The sequence below is a fragment of the Schistocerca piceifrons genome, chromosome 11, assembly GCF_021461385.2.
Source record: "Schistocerca piceifrons isolate TAMUIC-IGC-003096 chromosome 11, iqSchPice1.1, whole genome shotgun sequence".
NCBI lineage: Eukaryota > Metazoa > Arthropoda > Insecta > Orthoptera > Acrididae > Schistocerca > Schistocerca piceifrons.
This window is the reverse complement of record NC_060148.1, coordinates 63,786,044-63,808,029: the sequence shown is the minus strand read 5'-3', so window position 1 is coordinate 63,808,029 and position 21,986 is coordinate 63,786,044. Positions and strand designations below refer to the sequence as shown.

General features: G+C 45.7%; 1 protein-coding gene across 1 annotated transcript in view; it reads left to right on the top strand.

Moving 5' to 3' along the window:
* Positions 1-21,986, top strand: part of LOC124719695 (chymotrypsin-like protease CTRL-1) — a 122,124-nt gene that overhangs the window by 68,814 nt on the left and 31,324 nt on the right. Inside the window, exon 3 of the mRNA XM_047244903.1 lies at positions 124-296. Within this exon, the coding sequence (XP_047100859.1) occupies positions 124-296 (173 nt within the window). The remainder of the gene's footprint in view (positions 1-123; positions 297-21,986) is intronic.

Here is a 21,986-nt window from a genome sequence, read left to right as displayed (position 1 = left end):
CTTATAGACTGGTCTGCTGCATCTGAATGTCTCATGTATTGATTTTCAATCAACCATATGTAGCAATTAGTTCTACCGCCAGTCTCTGCTTAAAAACTGCTGATACTACATTTACTGTTGCAGCTTCAAGAAGTACCATATACGCCTGGGAGGCATCCACATGACGGAGAACGATGATACCACCATCTGGACCGCGGAAGCCATCTGGGCCAGGGCACATCCAGAATTCAACGCGTTTGGGAAATCAATCAATGATGTGGCTGTTATCTTCCTGCCTAAGCGTGCTCCTTTGAGCAGTGAGTGGTGCAAAGTACAAAATAACACAGACTTCTTGCTTCATAGGGCGCGAGCTGGTGCCTGCGCTCGTGTGCGTGTGTGTGTGTGTGTGTGTGTGTGTGTGTGTGTGTGTGTGTGTGTGTGTGAGGGAAAAAGAGAGAGAGAGAGAGAGAGAGTAGGGGAGTGCGCTGTTTGCAGTTACTAAATGTCAGTAATGTGATGAAACGTTGATGCATTTGCATTTCTTTCCGTTCTTGATTCATTTAATCAACTGTTCTTATGTTACCAGATTCTTCCATCGGTTCTTGGTAGAACAAAATTATAATAAGTGAGAAGCACCAGTTTCCTTTTGTTCTACAATACTACTTTCAATTTTGTTAACCGGGTTTCGGCTTATGAGGCCATCTTCAGACAATTACTGAGTATTGTTACCAAAGAAGTTACAATGTTTCCAAACAACATTGGAAGAGATGTCACACGTCTAGACTGAAGCATAAACATACAATAAGTAATATCGTTGACAGAGTGGTGGTAATGCAATGAAAAAGAACAAAGATTGAACAGTAAATAAATAAAAATGGAGTAGACAGGAAAAACTTTAACACAAAATAGGAACAGCATGCCTACATAATAGTTTCTATTAATAAAAAGACTAATGAAATAAAATAAAGTTAGTACTTGACGAGGTTACATCAGGAGGTATTATTATAATTGTTCAGATATTTATTACACAAGTTATCTGATCGTATGGTGTTGTCCAGTTATTTGTTGGTCGTAATCACATTCAGCATCAGCACTTTCTTGTCTCTAAGGCACTTGGCAATGTGCCAAGTCCATGGAGGAAAGAGGGGTCACTAGGCCATTCACGCCCCCCCCCCCCCCACATCAAGTGCCCCCACTAGTTAGCCAAATGTGGTAAAGTATCAGGATTTCCGAAGAAAATTGGCGGCAATGTTGCATTACTGACTCCCAAAAATTCGTTTTAGGACTGGATCACCAGACACAATGTTAAATTCCATTCGAAGCTATATATCATTCGCTGTGGAATACTGGAACGAGTGGGTAGCATATTTCTCTCTCTCTTTCTTTGGGTCCTCAGTCTTCTGACTGCTTGATGCAGCCCTCCATGAATTCCTCTTCTGTGACAGTCTTTTCATCTCAGAGTAGCGCTTGCAACCCAAGTTCTCAATTATTTGCTGGATGGTATTCCACTCTCTGTTTTCCCTCCAGTCTTTATTCTCTACAGCTCGCTCTAGTACAATGGAAGTTATTGCTTGATGTCTTAACAGATGTCCTATCATCCAGTCCCTTCTTCTTATCAGTGTTTTCCATATATTCCTTTCCTCACCAGTTCTAAGTCCCATAGTGCTCAGAGCCTCACCAGTTCAGCGTAGAACCTCCTCATTCCTTACCTTATCAGTCCACCTAATTTTCAACATTCTTCTGTAGCACCACATCTCAAATGCTTCGATTCTCTTCTGTTCCGGTTTTTCCACAGACCATGTTCGACTACCATACAGTGCTGTGCTGCAAACGTACATTCTCAGAAATTTCTTCCTCCAGTTAGGACCTACGTTTGATAGTAGTAGATTTATCTTGGTCAGAAATGCACTGTTTGGCAGTGCTAGTCTACATCTACATCTACATATATACTCCGCTAGCCACCAAGCGGTGTGTGGCGGAGGGCACAATTCGCGCCAAAGTCATATTTACCCCCTCTGTTCCACTCGTGGAACGCGCGAGGAAAAAACGACTGTCTGAACGCCTCAGTACTAGCTCTTATTTCCATTATCTTTGAATGATGATCATTACGCGATTTGAAAGTTGGTAGTAATAAAATATGCTCTACATTCTCGGTGAATATTGGATTTCGGAATTTTCTGTTTAGCGCGTCGGCTATCTCCAAGTGTGTCCCACTTCAAACTTTCTATGAGATTTGTAACGCTCTCGCGATGGCTAAATGCACCAGTCACGAATCTTCTTCCTTTTCTGTGGACCTTCTCAATCGCTTGAATCAGACCCAACTGGTAAGGGTCCCATACAGACGAACAATACTCTAAGACTTGAACCAACATATTGTAAGCTATTTCCTTTGTTGAAGGATTGCATCGCTTCAGGATTCTACCAATAAACCGCAATCTAGAGGTCGCCTTACCCGTTACTTGTGTAATCTGATCATTCCATTTGAGATCATTTCGAATAGTCACACCCAGACACTTGACTGATGTTACCGCTTCCAAAGACTGATCCTTTATTTTGTACTCGTACATTAATGGGGATTTTCGCCTTGTTATACGCAGTAGGTTACACTTACTAATGTTGAGAGAGAACTGCCAGCCATTACACCAGGCATTTATTTTCTGCAAATCCTCATTGATTTGTTCACAACTTTCGTTTGATACTACTTTCCTGTAGACTACAGCATCATCGACAGACAGTCTAAGGCTGCTGTCAATACCATCAACCAGATCGTTTATGTAAATACACTCCTGGAAATTGAAATAAGAACACCGTGAATTCATTGTCCCAGGAAGGGGAAATTTTATTGACACATTCCTGGGGTCAGATACATCACATGATCACACTGACAGAACCACAGGCACATAGACACAGGCAACAGAGCATGCACAATGTCGGCACTAGTACAGTGTATATCCACCTTTCGCAGCAATGCAGGCTGCTATTCTCCCATGGAGACGATCGTAGATATGCTGGATGTAGTCCTGTGGAACGGCTTGCCATGCCATTTCCACCTGGCGCCTCAGTTGGACCAGCGTTCGTGCTGGACGTGCAGACCGCGTGAGACGACGCTTCATCCAGTCCCAAACATGCTCAATGGGGGACAGATCCGGAGATCTTGCTGGCCAGGGTAGTTGACTTACACCTTCTAGAGCACGTTGGGTGGCACGGGATACATGCGGACGTGCATTGTCCTGTTGGAACAGCAAGTTCCCTTGCCGGTCTAGGAATGGTAGAACGATGGGTTCGATGACGGTTTGAATGTACCGTGCACTATTCAGTGTCCCCTCGACGATCACCAGTGGTGTACGGCCAGTGTAGGAGATCGCTCCCCACACCATGATGCCGGGTGTTGGCCCTGTGTGCCTCGGTCGTATGAAGTCCTGATTGTGGCGCTCACCTGCACGGCGCCAAACACGCATACGACCATCATTGGCACCAAGGCAGAAGCGACTCTCATCGCTGAAGACGACACGTCTCCATTCGTCCTTCCATTCACGCCTGTCGCGACACCACTGGAGGAGGGCTGCACGATGTTGGGGCGTGAGCAGAAGACGGCCTAACGGTGTGCGGGACCGTAGCCCAGCTTCATGGAGACGGTTGCGAATGGTCCTCACCGATACCCCAGGAGCAACAGTGTCCCTAATTTGCTGGGAAGTGGCGGTGCGGTCCCCTACGGCACTGCGTAGGATCCTACGGTCTTGGCGTGCATCCGTGCGTCGCTGCGGTCCGGTCCCAGGTCGACGGGCACGTGCACCTTCCGCCGACCACTGGCGACAACATCGATGTACTGTGGAGACCTCATGCCCCACGTGTTGAGCAATTCGGCGGCACGTCCACCCGGCCTCCCGCATGCCCACTATACGCCCTCGCTCAAAGTCCGTCAACTGCACATACGGTTCACGTCCACGCTGTCGCGGCATGCTACCAGTGTTAAAGACTGCGATGGAGCTCCGTATGCCACGGTAAACTGGCTGACACTGACGGCGGCGGTGCACAAATGCTGCGCAGCTAGCGCCATTCGACGGCCAACACCGCGGTTCCTGGTGTGTCCGCTGTGCCGTGCGTGTGATCATTGCTTGTACAGCCCTCTCGCAGTGTCCGGAGCAAGTATGGTGGGTCTGACACACCGGTGTCAGTGTGTTCTTTTTCCATTTCCAGGAGTGTATTAAAAAGGAGAGGACCTATTACGCTGCCCTGGGGCACACCTGAAGTTACGCTTGTTTCTGTTGAAGTTACCCCATTCAGGACGACATACTGCTCCCAGTCTGTCAGAAAACTTTCTATCCAACCGCATATGTCATTGGATAGACCGTAAGCGCGCACTTTTTGTAGCAAGCGACAGTGTGGAACCGAGTCGAACGCCTTTCGAAAGTCGAGAAATATGGCATCAACCCGGGAGCCGGTATGTAGAGCCTGTTGTATATCGTGCTCAAAGAGGGCCAGCTGTGTCTCGCATGACCGCTGTTTCCTAAAACCCTGCTGGTTTCTGCAGATGAGCTTCTCAGAGTCTAGAAAGGTCATTATGTCTGAATACAAAATATGTTCCATGATTCTGCAACAAATCGACGTCAGTGAAATTGGCCGGTAATTATATGCATCCGATTTTCTACCCTTTTTATAGATTGCTATGACTTGGGCCTTCTTCCAGTCCCGTGGAACTTTCCGCCGTTCCAATGATCTCTGATAGATGACGGATAAGAATGGTGCTATATTTGTAGCATAGTCAACATAAAATCTTACGGGGATACAATCTGGGCCAGATGCCTTTCTGGCGTCTAAGGATTTTAACTGTTTTACAATCCCAGATACACTAAACACTATGTCAGCCATCCTTTCGTTTGTTCGATAATTGAAAGGGGGAATGGTGCTGCAGTCCTCTATCGTAAACGAGTTTTTGAAAGCTAGGTTTAGAATTTCGGCCTTCTGTTTATCATCATCAGTTACATTACCCGTACTGCAGCAAGAGAAGGTATTGAATTATTTGTAGCGTTCATAGATTTTACGTACGACCAAAATGTTTTGGGATTATTTTTAGAATCTGCAGATAAAATATTGCTTTCAAATTCGTTAAAAGAGTCTCTCATTGTCCTTCTGACAACTGCTTTCATTTCGCATAATTTCGGTTTTGTCAGCAGGGCAGTGACTATGTTTAAAACGACTGTGCAAAATTCTCTGCTTTCTCAACAACTTCCTAATGTGTTTGTTGTACCAAGGTGGATCCTTCTATTTTTTATGTCGTCTTCCCTCTGTTCATCATAGCCAATTTTGCTGCCTAGGCACTATAACTCCTTAACTTCTTCTAAATTGTGATTCCTAGTTCTGATTCTCAGTTTCTCGATGTTCTCATTCCTACTACTTCTGTCTACCGTCAATCGATATTCTGTACCCATTAAGCTGTTCACCGAGGGAGGTACCTCAATGGTTATCACACTGGACTCGCATTCGGGAGGACGACGGTTCAAACCCGCGTCCGGCCATCCTGGTTTGGGTTTTCCGCGATTTCCCTAAAATCGCTACAGGCAAATGCCGGGATGGTTCCTTTGAAAGGGCACGGCCGATGTCCTTCCTCCCCATCCTTCCCTAATCCGAGCTCGTGCCCCGTCTCTAATGACCTCGTTCTTGACGGGACGTGAATCCTTTCACCTTGAATTCTAATTCGAGTCTTGAAACTTCCACCGCGCATGGTAGCCGCGCGGTCTCGAGCGCCTTGTCACGATCCGCGTGGCTTCCCCCCGTCGGAGGTTCGAGTCCTTCCCTCAGGCTTGGGTGTATGTGTTGTCCTCAGCGTAAGTTACATTAAGTAGTGCGTAAGCTTAGGGATCGGTGACCTTACTAGTTTGGTCCCATAATACCTTACCACATGTTTTGAAACTTCCATTAATTTCTGTCGTTGCTTCTTCAGGATATAGATTGAACAATAGGGGTGAAAGATTATATCCCTTTTTAATCTGAGCACTTCATTCTTGGTGTCCCAGTCTTATTGTTTCCTTTTGGTTCTTGCACATTTTGTATGTTACTCATCATTCCCCGTAGCTTACCCCTATTCTTATTATAATTTCGAACATCTTACATCAGTTTTCATTGCTGAAGAACGCTTTTTCCAGGTCGACAAGCCGTATGAACTTGACTTGATTTTTCTTTAGTCTTGCTTCCAGTATCAATTACGACGTCACAAATCCTTCTCTGATGCCTGTAGCTTTCCTAAGGCCCAAGTGATCGTCACGTTACTGATCTACAGTTTTCTTTTCCATTGTTCTGTATACTATTCTTGTCAGCAACTTGGATTCATGAGCTGTTAAACTGATTTGTGCTATAGTTACCGCACTTGTAGGCTCTTGGAAGCTTCGGAAATGTGTGGATGATATTTGTATAAAAGGCTCATGGTATATCTCCAGTCTCATACATTCTACACACACTAACGTGAATAGTCGTTCTGTTGCCACTTCCCCAAACGATTTTAGAAGTTACAGTGGGATGTTATTATTCCTTTTGCCTTATTTGATCTTAGGTTGTCCAAAGTTCTTTCAAATTCTGATTACAATACTGGATCCCCTAACTCTTTCCTGTCGACTCCTGTTCCTTCTTCTAGAACATCATCAGACAAGCCCCCCCTCCCCTACCCACCCAAAGAAGCCTTCAATGTATCCTTTCCACCTACTCACTCTCTCCTCTGTATTTGACAGTGGAATTCCCACTGCACTGCTGATGTTACAGCCCTTCCTTTCAATTTGACTGACGGTTGTTTTGACTATTTTACATGCTGAGTCAGTCCTTCTGACAATAATTTCATTTTCAATGTCATCAAATTTCTCAAGCAGCCATTTCGCCTTAGCTTCTTTGCACTTCCCGTTTATTTCATTCCTACGTGACTTGTTTTTCTACATTCCTGAATTTCCATGAACATTTTTGTACTTGTAATTCTTCATGCTTTCCCGGCGATCTGTTGTCATCTTGGATATTCGGGAATCCAGCCGGATGTTCGCGTCGTTCTCGCACGATATTTCAACAGCGTGCCTCGCTGTCTTCTTCAGGTGCTACCTGAGACTGGTCTCAGGTAGCACCTGAAGAAGACAGCGAGGCACGCTGTTGAAATATCGTGCGAGAACGACGCGAACATCCGGCTGGATTCCCGAATATCCAAGATGACATTTTTGTACTTCCTTCTTTCGTCGGTAAGCTGAAGTATTTCTTCTGTTACCCATTGTTTCTGCACACTCACTTTCCTTGAACTGATCTACCCACTGAGGTAATCCTTATTGCTGATCTATAGGCTCAGAAAACTTCAAGCATCTCTCCTCATTCCTTAGTACTTCCATATTCCACTTCTGTGCACACTGAGTCTTCCTCACCAGTATCTTAAAACTGCCACCTACTCTTCATCATTACTAAATTGTGGGCTGAGTCTATATCTGCTCCTGGGTATGTCTTATAGTCCAGTATCTGATTCCAGAATCTCTACTTGATCATGATGTAATATAATTGAAATCTTCCCGTATCACCCTGTCTTTTCCAAGTATACCTCCTCCTCTTGTGATTCTTGTACAGAATATTCGTTATTACTAGCTGAAATTTATTACAGATCTCAATTAGTCTTTCTCTTCTCTCTTTCCCACTACCAAGCCCATATGCTCCCGTAACTGTTTCTTCTACTCCTTCCCTACAACTACAACTGCTTTCCAGTCCCCCATGAGTACTTTATTTGTATCTCACTTTATTTCTCTAAAAGTAGTTAAAAACCAAGATTGTGCTTATAAAATATAAACAACAAATTAAGAACTCGTATTGTTGAAACTGAATTATACCTTAAATAGCATCCCACTAACGATGAAAACGTGAAATGAAAGCAAGTACTGTTTGATATTCCGCTTGCTCCTGGATCCATCAGATGGCTAAACTGTACAAAAGAATGCTTACTGCCACCAGCAGATGGCTGCGCTGTAAAATCGAGTAATGTTCGAACTTTGTACCACAGCGTCTTACTGCCACTAGTAGATTGGTGCAAGGTTAAAAAACGCAACAAAGCCGTAAATTAATTATTTTACACATCTGAGATGTTGAAAAATACTAAAATGTCTAAAATACGTAAGCAGTGCAAAAGCTGCGTCGTTAACACTGTGTATCCACAACCTGGTTGAGGCTAATACATGAAAAAACGCTTTAAGACTCAAATCAATTAATGTGATGTCACTATATTGGAAAAATGTGTCAGCATTTTAGAAGAAGGTACGAGTTAATTTCCATATATACACACATTAGTGTCCAAAGTGCTGAAGTATACAACCCACTGCTGGATTTCCACACCTAGTAACAGTTAACATTTGAGAATGAAGGGCTAATAATTCGATGACGTAGAACTAACCTGACTTGGATTATAACTACAGAAAAACACGTGCCGGCCGCGGTGGTCTCGCGGTTCTAGGCGCGCAGTCCGGAACCGCGCGACAGCTACGGTCGCAGGTTCGAATCCTGCCTCGGGCATGGATGTATGTGATGTCCTTAGGTTAGTTAGGTTTAAGTAGTTCTAAGTTCTAGGGGACTGATGACCACAGCAGTTAAGTCCCATAGTGCTCAGAGCCATTTGAACCATTTTGAAAAACACGTGATAGCTAAATTACTATGCTGAGCAGGCAGATTTACACTCTGATCGTAACTAAATGGGTCTACGGTTGTCAGTCACAGTACACCCTCAAAATAATAATTTTCTCATTTAAATTGTTCTTGGGCACCAGTTTAGGACGGACAAAGTTAATGTACCATGATATACACTAGAAAAAAAAAATAATCGATTTTGCTTCACATTACTGCTGTTGTTACAAATGGCACAGTGCTACTGGAGGCTATGTAAATAACATCAATTTGCAGTCAGAAGGCACCCTGAAAGCTACATAGACTGTGTTTTTTTTGTATTATTGCTCGCAATATCCTAAGTATATGTCAGCAATGCAAAAAAATGAGATGTTCACATTGTAGCGGCATGTAAATACGTGTAATGGTTTAATCAGTCTGTGCTGTTACATGTCTATAGATTGTGCCTCATGAAAATAAAACCTGTAACCAACTACAATACCACAAACACATGCGCGAGACAACTGTCTAACAGGGAAGCAACGAATAAGGTGCTTCTATTACCAACTATGTCCGCCTCCGTAGCTCATCGGTAGCTTTACCGCCTGCCACGCTAGGGAGCCCGGGTTGAATTTCCGCCAGGGGACTGGCTGTTGTGTGTCCTTCATCATCATTTTCACCATCACTGACACGCAAGTCGCCGAAGTGGCGTCAGCTACAAAGACTTGCAATGCGGCTACCGAACCCCGAAGGGGATATCCCGGCCATTAATTCCGTACGATCATTTCATTACCAAATATCGCTTAAACTTGTAACGTGCGCGTGGGGCACACAATACTCTTTAAAGCCTGTACTATGGTAAGTTAACGGGCTTCACCTTATGAGAAAGGACTTTAGTATAGATGTTGACCGCGTGTACCTAAATGGTGGCAAATCAGACTTACACCCACTCTGTAATAACAATGATACGTCAAATAAGTCCGAAATGCAACTACACGCCAGGACGGACAAAAAACAACACAGAAGATGCTACCAATTTGTTAATAATACGGTAGCCACGCTAATTAGGCATTAACTGAGTTTCTTCCCTGTACAAGTTGATGTACATTCGTGCAAAACAACACGTAGTAACACTGCATAATATAGTAAATTTTTAGAACCACAAAATCTATTGAACTGATCATTTCACTTTCTGTACTGATGTGGATAAACCATAAATACATAACACTACACTATAATGTTTACAACAAAACTTCGTACTGTCTATTGATCTGATTAAAATCGGGCATAGGTTATCCTAGAAATAGCACTTTCGAGTCACACATACAATGTCAATTTTGATAAAAATAAAACACTGATAAATTTTGGCTTTTATATTGGCTTTAACTTTTGCTGGTCAAATCAATTTAGAGCACTTCAGAATTCAAATGAAAAAAAAGGGGGGGGGGGCGGGGGACCCTGAAACTGTTATGATCACTCTATTAAAAATTTGATTATTGAAATCATTATGCGCTCAAGATTTCCAATATATGAGTTACTACTCTTTTTATCTTATTTCCTGCTTATTTAAATTATATCTGTCTCGAAATAATTAAACTTCATTACTAAATCCATATTAAAGTTATCTTCCAACTTTGTCAGACCTTCGTTATTCATTTACTGGTTCATTAACAAAACAGTTCTTTAAACATCATTCTAACATAGCTAGGTATGCAGGTAATTATTATTAACACAAACTTTAATTTTTCATCTCGGGACGCTCGGATTGCACAACATTTGGAAAGGGTCCTATCTAGGTTAGCTGAGAGGATAATTAAATGATAGGACAGTTCTGGTAAAATTTAAGTTGTTATTGAACAGTATGGAACAAAAATAACACTGGTCCATACCAATACAGTACTAAAAGTTTCAACCTGTTTGTATCGATGCGGCGGTTGGCGGGCGGCGAGATGGCGAGGCACAGAGCACACGTACAACCACAGCTATGGCTCTTGACGTATCGGCACTTTATTTCTTCATAGCGTCGCAATACTTTTCCATTTAGTGCCTATGGAATGTTGCCATGCTGTATGGGCACTGGAACGGCATACCCGAGGCTCAGTGAAACTACGTCTTCCAGGAGAGCCTCCTCGCTCCAGAGGGTGTTGCTCAGACCAGTGCCAAATTCCAACTACTACTGCTGAACCCCTTGTGCCGTGCAGTGCCCGCGCGCGTTTTCCCGCGCTCGCCTGCCATCCACCTTTTACCGCTCCCCTACAGACAGGGTATTCACCCGAGGTTTTGCATTCTACATATCCTAACACATTGCCTACGTATGGACCAGACGCACAGTTACAATTTTAAACATGTTACAACAGTTTCAACATTTGTTACCTTTCGATTCTATTACAATATTGCTTGACATTTGGCATAAACATTAATATTCACATTGAAAATTGTTTACAGTTTCCTTAACATAATGGCATGAAACAAAAAAGAAATGAAATCAGAACATCAATCACACTAGTTTATCGAAAAATCAGATGGAAAAAAATTTACTTATATGTACAGTAGTACAGCGTTGTTGTTGTTACAAACTGTAGAAGGATATGAACAACTTACGAATACACAAACAAGGACAGGAACAGTGAGATATGTGACATTCCAAAGACAGACAAATACAGAGTCAGTATCTCGGAAAATAAATAAAACTACACTCCTGGAAATTGAAATAAGAACACCGTGAATTCATTGTCCCAGGAAGGGGAAACTTTATTGACACATTCCTGGGGTCAGCTACATCACATGATCACACTGACAGAACCACAGGCACATAGACACAGGCAACAGAGCATGCACAATGTCGGCACTAGTACAGTGTATATCCACCTTTCGCAGCAATGCAGGCTGCTATTCTCCCATGGAGACGATCGTAGAGATGCTGGATGTAGTCCTGTGGAACGGCTTGCCATGCCATTTCCACCTGGCGCCTCAGTTGGACCAGCGTTCGTGCTGGACGTGCAGACCGCGTGAGACGACGCTTCGTCCAGTCCCAAACATGCTCAATGGGGGACAGATCCGGAGATCTTGCTGGCCAGGGTAGTTGACTTACACCTTCTAGAGCACGTTGGGTGGCACGGGATACATGCGGACGTGCATTGTCCTGTTGGAACAGCAAGTTCCCTTGCCGGTCTAGGAATGGTAGAACGATGGGTTCGATGACGGTTTGGATGTACCGTGCACTATTCAGTGTCCCCTCGACGATCACCAGTGGTGTACGGCCAGTGTAGGAGATCGCTCCCCACACCATGATGCCGGGTGTTGGCCCTGTGTGCCTCGGTCGTATGCAGTCCTGATTGTGGCGCTCACCTGCACGGCGCCAAACACGCATACGACCATCATTGGCACCAAGGCAGAAGCGACTCTCACCGCTGAAGACGACACGTCTCCATTCGTCCCTCCATTCACGCCTGTCGCGACACCACTGGAGGCGGGCTGCACGATGTTGGGGCGTGAGCGGAAGACGGCCTAACGGTGTGCGGGACCGTAGCCCAGCTTCATGGAGACGGTTGCGAATGGTCCTCGCCGATACCCCAGGAGCAACAGTGTCCCTAATTTGCTGGGAAGTGGCGGTGCGGTCCCCTACGGCACTGCGTAGGATCCTACGGTCTTGGCGTGCATCCGTGCGTCGCTGCGGTACGGTCCCAGGTCGACGGGCACGTGCACCTTCCGCCGCCCACTGGCGACAACATCGATGTACTGTGGAGACCTCACGCCCCACGTGTTGAGCAATTCGGCAGTACGTCCACCCGGCCTCCCGCATGCCCACTATACGCCCTCGCTCAAAGTCCGTCAACTGCACATACGGTTCACGTCCACGCTGTCGCGGCATGCTACCAGTGTTAAAGACTGCGATGGAGCTCCGTATGCCACGGCAAACTGGCTGACACTGACGGCGGCGGTGCACAAATGCTGCGCAGCTAGCGCCATTCGACGGCCAATACCGCGGTTCCTGGTGTGTCCGCTGTGCCGTGCGTGTGATCATTGCTTGTACAGCCCTCTCGCAGTGTCCAGAGCAAGTATGGTGGGTCTGACACACCGGCGTCAATGTGTTCTTTTTTCCATTTCCAGGAGTGTACTTACGATATATTATGAGCACTCTTGCAATGTACAAGCAAGGGTTAAATATTGCCGCATCTGAATAGTCAGTGTGCCTCATTAAAATACATGTTTATCGTGATACCAGCAAAATTGGTACGGAAATTCGATTTCGTATGCCTTGCAAGCACAATGAGCCACCAGAATACGCCTGACACCTAATGCAAGACATTGTATGACTACCCTTCATTCCTATAAATGCTAAACAAGTTCAGCGACATGTATGAAAGGAGTGTCTTCTCTATAAGGTATATATATATATATATATATATATATACTCCTGGAAATGGAAAAAAGAACACATTGACACCGGTGTGTCAGACCCACCATACTTGCTCCGGACACTGCGAGAGGGCTGTACAAGCAATGATCACACGCACGGCACAGCGGACACACCAGGAACCGCGGTGTTGGCCGTCGAATGGCGCTAGCTGCGCAGCATTTGTGCACCGCCGCCGTCAGTGTCAGCCAGTTTGCCGTGGCATACGGAGCTCCATCGCAGTCTTTAACACTGGTAGCGTGCCGCGACAGCGTGGACGTGAACCGTATGTGCAGTTGACGGACTTTGAGCGAGGGCGTATAGTGGGCATGCGGGAGGCCGGGTGGACGTACCGCCGAATTGCTCAACACGTGGGGCGTGAGGTCTCCACAGTACATCGATGTTGTCGCCAGTGGGCGGCGGAAGGTGCACGTGCCCGTCGACCTGGGACCGGACCGCAGCGACGCACGGATGCACGCCAAGACCGTTGGATTCTACGCAGTGCCCTAGGGGACCGCACCGCCACTTCCCAGCAAATTAGGGACACTGTTGCTCCTGGGGTATCGGCGAGGACCATTCGCAACCGTCTCCATGAAGCTGGGCTACGGTCCCGCACACCGTTAGGCCGTCTTCTGCTCACGCCCCAACATCGTGCAGCCCGCCTCCAGTGGTGTCGCGACAGGCGTGAATGGAGGGACGAATGGAGTCGTGTCGTCTTCAGCGATGAGAGTCGCTTCTGCCTTGGTGCCAATGATGGTCGTATGCGTGTTTGGCGCCGTGCAGGTGAGCGCCACAATCAGGACTGCATACGACCGAGGCACACAGGGCCAACACCCGGCATCATGGTGTGGGGAGCGATCTCCTACACTGGCCGTACACCACTGGTGATCGTCGAGGGGACACTGAATAGTGCACGGTACATCCAAACCGTCATCGAACCCATCGTTCTACCATTCCTAGACCGGCAAGGGAACTTGCTGTTCCAACAGGACAATGCACGTCCGCATGTATCCCGTGCCACCCAACGTGCTCTAGAAGGTGTAAGTCAACTACCCTGGCCAGCAAGATCTCCGGATCTGTCCCCCATTGAGCATGTTTGGGACTGGATGAAGCGTCGTCTCACGCGGTCTGCACGTCCAGCACGAACGCTGGTCCAACTGAGGCGCCAGGTGGAAATGGCATGGCAAGCCGTTCCACAGGACTACATCCAGCATCTCTACGATCGTCTCCATGGGAGAATAGCAGCCTGCATTGCTGCGAAAGGTGGATATACACTGTACTAGTGCCGACATTGTGCATGCTGTGTTGCCTGTGTCTATGTGCCTGTGGTTCTGTCAGTGTGATCATGTGATGTATCTGACCCCAGGAATGTGTCAATAAAGTTTCCCCTTCCTGGGACAATGAATTCACGGTGTTCTTATTTCAATTTCCAGGAGTATATATATATATATATATATATATATATATATATATATATATATATATATATATATATATAGGTGTACATGTGGGAACAGCGGTGGTATGTGTTTAGTGGGTCAATACCGGAAATGATGTTAGAGTTTCTGCCAATCCCTGGGGCTGCTTCAGCTGAAATATACACCTAATGGTAGGTACCCCTTGATATCGATCATGTGTGGACTTCCGATAATATTACGATGTATGGCATTGCAAACACTGCAGAGGGACAGCATGGCACTGGCAGTTTGCAGAGACTATGATATCGACGTCATGACACTTAGAAAACAGAGGCGAAATAATGTAGTTGCAGCAGCAACAGCAGCGAGGAATTACCAACAGTGATCATAGTAAGGCAATTATATTCCATAACAAAGGAGTTGAAAATAAAAGTACAAGTCATTGCGTACGAACCTAAGTAATTGTGCATAGGATCAAAGATACGAACCATTCTGTAGTGATCTCCAGCCTGGTTGTACCATGTTCTTTACCCAAGAGTGACGTAAACTTACGCATGGGCGCATGTCTGTGCACTTTAAAAGCTTATCAGCTGATTACCACCAACATTGCTGATGCCTGGCTTTGTCATTTGACACATTAATATATAATATAGGTTTTATTTTACAATTGGAGGTCATGCACCTTCAATAGTCAACCCCAACTATTTTATCATATAATATAACCGAAGGTGTTGCTGTATATGTGAGATGTCATTTCCAATCGAACATTGCCCTCCACTTAGGGACCTACAACTACCAAAGTAGGGTTATTCTGTAAAATGTAGTTTTGCGAGAGTAGTATGTGAATCCCACATGTGGCATGTATGAATTAATAATTCCATAGCATATTTTGCAAAAGAAAAAAAAAGGCAGCAAATACACTCCTGGAAATTGAAATAAGAACACCGTGAATTCATTGTCCCAGGAAGGGGAAACTTTATTGACACATTCCTGGGGTCAGATACATCACATGATCACACTGACAGAACCACAGGCACATAGACACAGGCAACACAGCATGCACAATGTCGGCACTAGTACAGTGTATATCCACCTTTCGCAGCAATGCAGGCTGCTATTCTCCCATGGAGACGATCGTAGAGATGCTGGATGTAGTCCTGTGGAACGGCTTGCCATGCCATTTCCACCTGGCGCCTCAGTTGGACCAGCGTTCGTGCTGGACGTGCAGACCGCGTGAGACGACGCTTCATCCAGTCCCAAACATGCTCAATGGGGGACAGATCCGGAGATCTTGCTGGCCAGGGTAGTTGACTTACACCTTCTAGAGCACGTTGGGTGGCACGGGATACATGCGGACGTGCATTGTCCTGTTGGAACAGCAAGTTCCCTTGCCGGTCTAGGAATGGTAGAACGACGGGTTCGATGACGGTTTGGATGTACCGTGCACTATTCAGTGTCCCCTCGACGATCACCAGTGGTGTACGGCCAGTGTAGGAGATCGCTCCCCACACCATGATGCCGGGTGTTGGCCCTGTGTGCCTCGGTCGTATGAAGTCCTGATTGTGGCGCTCACCTGCACGGCGCCAAACACGCATAGGACCATCATTGGCACCAAGGCAGAAGCGACTCTCATCGCTGAAGACGACACGTCTCCATTCGTCCCTCCATTGACGCCTGTCGCGACACCACTGGAGGCGGGCTGCACGATGTTGGGGCGTGAGCGGAAGACGGCCTAACGGTGTGCGGGACCGTAGCCCAGCTTCATGGAGACGGTTGCGAATGGTCCTCGCCGATACCCCAGAAGCAACAGTGTCCCTAATTTGCTGGGAAGTGGCGGTGCGGTCCCCTAGGGCACTGCGTAGGATCCAACGGTCTTGGCGCGCATCCGTGCGTCGCTGCGGTACGGTCCCAGGTCGACGGGCACGTGCACCTTCCGCCGACCACTGGCGACAACATCGATGTACTGTGGAGACCTCACGCCCCACGTGTTGAGGAATTCAGCGGTACGTCCACCCGGCCTCCCGCATGCCCACTATACGCCCTCTCTCAAAGTCCGTCAACTGCACATACGGTTCACGTCCACGCTGTCGCGGCATGCTACCAGTGTTAAAGACTGCGATGGAGCTCCGTATGCCACGGCAAACTGGCTGACACTGACGGCGGCGGTGCACAAATGCTGCGCAGCTAGCGCCATTCGACGGCCAACACCGCGGTTCCTGGTGTGTCCGCTGTGCCGTGCGTGTGATCATTGCTTGTACAGCCCTCTCGCAGTGTCCGGAGCAAGTATGGTGGGTCTGACACACCGGTGTCAATGTGTTCTTTTTTCGATTTCCAGGAGTGTAATAATGCAACAGGGTAATTTAAAGATAAAGACCATAATTTGTGTGTGAAAGAGTATCAAACAGCGATAGGCAAATTGCACCAATGATGGTATTGTGCAGCGAAACGCTTCCCCTGTTTTAATATAGCTATCCTGTTGGAATCAGAGTGGATTATTCTAGCCCTATGCAGATATGATATAGTTAACAGTCCACCTGTACAGCAATAGACAAAAAGCAGAAACATTGTGAAACACCACACTGTGACCGTTCTGTAAGTTATTCGTCAACTGACATCAAATGGAAGCAGCTGACTCGGTGCAGTGCCAGTCAGCAGTCAGCCCTATCGCGCTGCAACGCAGTGTTGCCTGAACCATCGCAATCCAAGGGGACTCCGACCCAATGCCAGCACAGCTGATGAAGTCACAACATACAAATATAGGAGGCGAATTACCAGACTGGGTACTCGAATACAATGTGTGAACCTGCTACAGTTGTGTGACTGTAAACTGTCATGCAAACGAGACAATCATCACTTGCCATCAGTCATCCAGTTCTCATATGCTGTAAACAGTTTTACTGTACAACTGCAGCGGTATTTGTGATCAGCAACAAGGCGACACCACTGACATGGTGCTCTCAGACCAGTCATTCTATGAATAGTACATCATAGAGTACATGCACATGGCTGCACACATATATTTGCTAAGGCGAATTTCCAAATAACGTCTGTACTTCATAGTATGAACATTGCTGTATATGATTTACATACTCACTAATAGCACTGTTTAATAGATATACAGGGCGAGCACAAAGTCTTGCCCTGCTTATAACAATTTATTACAGAATAACCGTCGACAGGAAGTGCAAAATGGCTAACCAGGGATGGCTGGAGGACAAAGTTAGCGATGTAGAGGCATATATTACTACTAGGGGTAAGATAGATGCTGCCTACAGGAAAACTAAAGAGACCTTTGGAGAAAAGAGAACCACCTGTATGAATATCAAACCAGTTCTAAGCAAAGAATGGAAAGCAGAAAGGTGGAAGGAGTAATATATAGAGGGTCTATGGTTCAAATGGCTCTGAGCACTATGCGACTTAACTTCTGAGGTCATCAGTCGCCTAGAACTTAGAACTAATTAAACCTAACTAATCTAGGGACATCACACACATCCATGCCCGAGGCAGGATTCGAACCTGCGTCCGTAGCGGTCGCTCGGCTCCAGACTGCAGCCCCTAGAACCGCACGGGAGGGTCTATACAAGGGCGATATTATGGGAGTGCAACAGAACGTAGATGAAGATGAAATGGGAGGTATGATACTGCGTGAAGAGTTTAAAAGAGCACTGAAAGACTTGAGTCGAATCAAGGCCCAGCGAGTAGACAACATCCCAGTAGAACTACTGATAGCTTTGGGACAGCCAGGCCTGACAAAACTCTACCATCTGGTGAGCAACATGTATGAGACAGTCGAATTATCCTCAGGCTTCAAGAAGAATATATTAATTCTAATCCCAAAGAAAACAATTGTTGACAGGTGTGAAAATTACCGAACTATCAGTTTCACTTTAAGTCACGGCTGCAAAATACTAACACGAATTCTTTACAGTCGAATGGAAAAACTGGTAGAAGCCGACTTCGGGGAAGATCAGTTTGGATTCCGTAGAAATGTAGGAACAGGTGAGGCAATACTGACCTTACGACTTATCTTAGAAGAAAGATTAAGGAAAGGCAAACCTACGTTTCTAGCGTTTGTAGACTCAGAGAAAGCTTTTGGCAATGTTGAGTGGCATGCTCTCTTTCAAATTCTGAAGGTGGCAGGTATAAAATACAGGGAGCGAAAGGGGTAAAATACAGGGAGCGAAAGGCTATTTACAATTTGTACAGAAACCAGATGGCAGTTATAAGAGTCGAGGGACATGAAAGGGAAGCAGTGGTTGGGAAAGGAGTGAGACAGGGTTGTAGCCTCTCCCCGATGTTATTCAATCTGTATATTGAGCAAGCAGTGACGGAAACAACAGAAAAGTATGGAGTAAGAATTAAAATCCATAGAGAAGAAATAGAGACTTTGAGGTTTGCCGACGACATTGTAATGCTGTCAGAGACAACAAAGGTCCTGGAAGAGCAGTTGAACGGAATGGACAGTGTCTTGAAAGGAGGATATAAAATGAACATCAACAAAAGCAAAACAAGGATAATGAAATATAGTCGAATTAAATCAGATGATGTTGAGGGAGTTAATTTAGGAAATGAGACATTTAAAGTAGTAGGTGAGTTTTGCTATTTGAGGAGCAAAATAACTGATGAAGGTCGAAGTAGAGAGGATATAAGATGTAGACTGGCAATGGCAAGGAAAGCGTTTCTGAAGAAGAGAAATTTGTTAACATCGAGTATAGATTTGAGTGTCAGGGAGTCGTTTCTGAAAGTATTTGTATGGAGTGTACCCATGTATGGAAGTGAAACATGGACGATGAATAGTTTAGGCAAGAAGAGAATAGAAGCTTTCGAAATGTGGTGCTACAGAAGAATGCTGAAGATCAGATGGGTAGTGGTAGGACATATTCTGAAGCATCAAGGGATCACCAGTTTAGTACTGGATGGCAGCGTGAAGGGTAAAAGTCGTAGAGGGAGACCAAGAGATGAATACACTAAACAGATTCAGAAGGATGTAGGTTGCAGTAAGTAGTCAGAGATGAAGAAACTTGCACAGGATAGAGTAGCATGGAGAGCTGTATCAAACCAGCCTCTGCACGGAAGACCACAACAACAACAACAGCATTTGAGAACTGTCAAGGTCAGTGTGGGTGGTGGGTATTTGTCATCTTAATATAAATCTGTATGTTTGTCAAACTAACATCTTAAACCTAGAAAAAACAGTATATTTTAGAATTAAAAAAAACATAGTAAATTAATATAGTGTGTGTATAATGGTTCCTGTATGCACATTAAAACCATTCAAATATCATGTCAGTGGATCAGATTTGATACCTAAGTGTGTGTGCTCCAATTTGAGCTGATCAAAAGTAACAACGTTTTACAAAAGAGTCATCTGGCATTACGTGCGCCTTTCATTAAGTCTGATGTCATTTGTGGTATTCGGCAATTTGTTCTCGTTTACTCTATTCAACTGAATTCGTAGTTCAAGTTACACATCACACTCACTCAGCGTAGCACTTGCAGGGGCAAACTCCTTGCAGTTCAAATATGTGTGAACTCTTATGGAACTTAACTGTTTAGGTCATCAGTCCCTAAGCTTACACTTTACTTAACCTAAATTATCCTAAGGACAAACACACACACACACCCATGCCCGAGGGAGGACTCGAACCTCCGCCGGTACCAGCCGAAACTGCTTGCAGTGTTAGCCCTCTGTGCGGCGACACGGAACTCGGCGGAGCCAGCATTGCCTTGACACCCCTTGCAACCTGTCAGTAAGCCCGTACTCTGCCAAAGAAGCAAACACGACCCACTACCTATTTGATCCTTCAATACAAATGCGCCTCGCTGGGTGAGGCTACGGAAGTCCCAACCCTGGATGACCGAACACACACAACAGAAGGTTCGTTAGGACAAAGACACACAAGCGCAGCAACAGGTACCGAGAACAAGACATGTGATTGCACTTTTTCACTCCTGATGCAGCAATCAGTGTCTTCACACGGAAAGAATACCGACCACAACACTGCACACCTCAGAGAATGGGACCTTTGCCTCAGTCAAAGTAAAATCAACCAAACAAATAAGCTTACGCATCAGCTCTCTCCACACAAAATTTGAACATGACACAAAAAAAAATCGAAATGCACTTTATCGAACACCATAAAATCCACCAAAAACCATTAAATCCAGTGCCACCTCCACACTTCAAAAATGGATCCACGGCATTAATTTGAATACAATTTACGGCCACAATAAACATACATCCAAAATGAAAACCCCAAAAATCTAACCTCTACCTATAAACAAACTGGCTACCTACTTTTCACCAGGAAGTGAACCTTTGAGAAGAATGCACTTCCAATTATTGCTAGCGTTCAACACAATATATATGTCCCAGTAACTAATGTTACTACCATACTTGGCCAGAAAGTCTGTGCCTAGAACAGTATTGGTACACAGATTTTGTACCACAAAAATTCTGTGCACATACACTATGTGATCAAAAGTATCCGGACACGTGGCTGAAAATGGTTTAAAAGTTCGTGGCGCCCTTCATAGGTAATACTGGAATTCAATATGTTGTTGGCGCACCCTTAGCCTTGATGACAGCTTCCATTCTCGCAGGCATACGTTCTATCAGGTGCTGGAAGGTTTCTTGGGGATTGGCAGCCCATTCTTCGCGGAGTGCTGCACTGAGGAGAGGTATCGATGTCGGTCGGTGAGGGCTGGCACGAAGTCGGCGTTCCAAAACATCCCAAAGATGTTCTATAGGATTCAGGTCAGGACACTGTGCAGGCCAGTCCATTGCAGGGATGTTACTGTCGTGTAACCACTCTGCCACAGGCCGTGCATTATGAACAGGTGCTCGATCGTGTTGAAAGATGCTATCGCCATCCCCGAGTTGCTCTTCAACAGTGGGAAGCAAGAAGGTGCTTAAAAAATCAATGTAGCCCTGTGCTGTGCTAGTGTCACGCAAAACAACAAGGGGTGCAAGCCCCCTCCGTGAAAATCACGACCACACCATAACACCAGCGCCTCCGAGTTTTACTGTTGGCACTACACACGCTGGCAGATGACGTTCACCAGTCATTCGCCATACCCACACCCTGCCATCGGATCGCCACATTGTGTACCGTGATTCGTCACTCTACAAACGTTTTTCCACTGTCAACCGTCCAATGTTTACGGTCCTTACACCAAGCCAGGCGTCGTTTGGCATTTATCGGCGTGATGGGTGGTTTATGAGCAGCCGCTCGACCATGAAATCGTGTGTGATGGTCTGGATAGATGTATGCCTATTACACATTACGAACCTCTTCAACTGTCGGCGGTCTCTGTCAGTCAACAGACGAGGTCGGCCTGTACGCTTTTGTGCTGTACGTGTCCCTTCAGGGTTCCACTTCACTATCAAACCGGAGACAGTGGACCTACGGATGTTTAGGAGTGTGGAAATCTCGCACACAGATGTATGACACAAGTGACACACAATCACTTGACCACGTTCAAAGTCCGTGAGTTCCAAGGAGCGCCTCATTGTGTTCTCTCACGATGACTACTGAGGTCGCTGATATGGAGCACCTGGCAGTAGGTGGCAGCACAATGCACCTAAT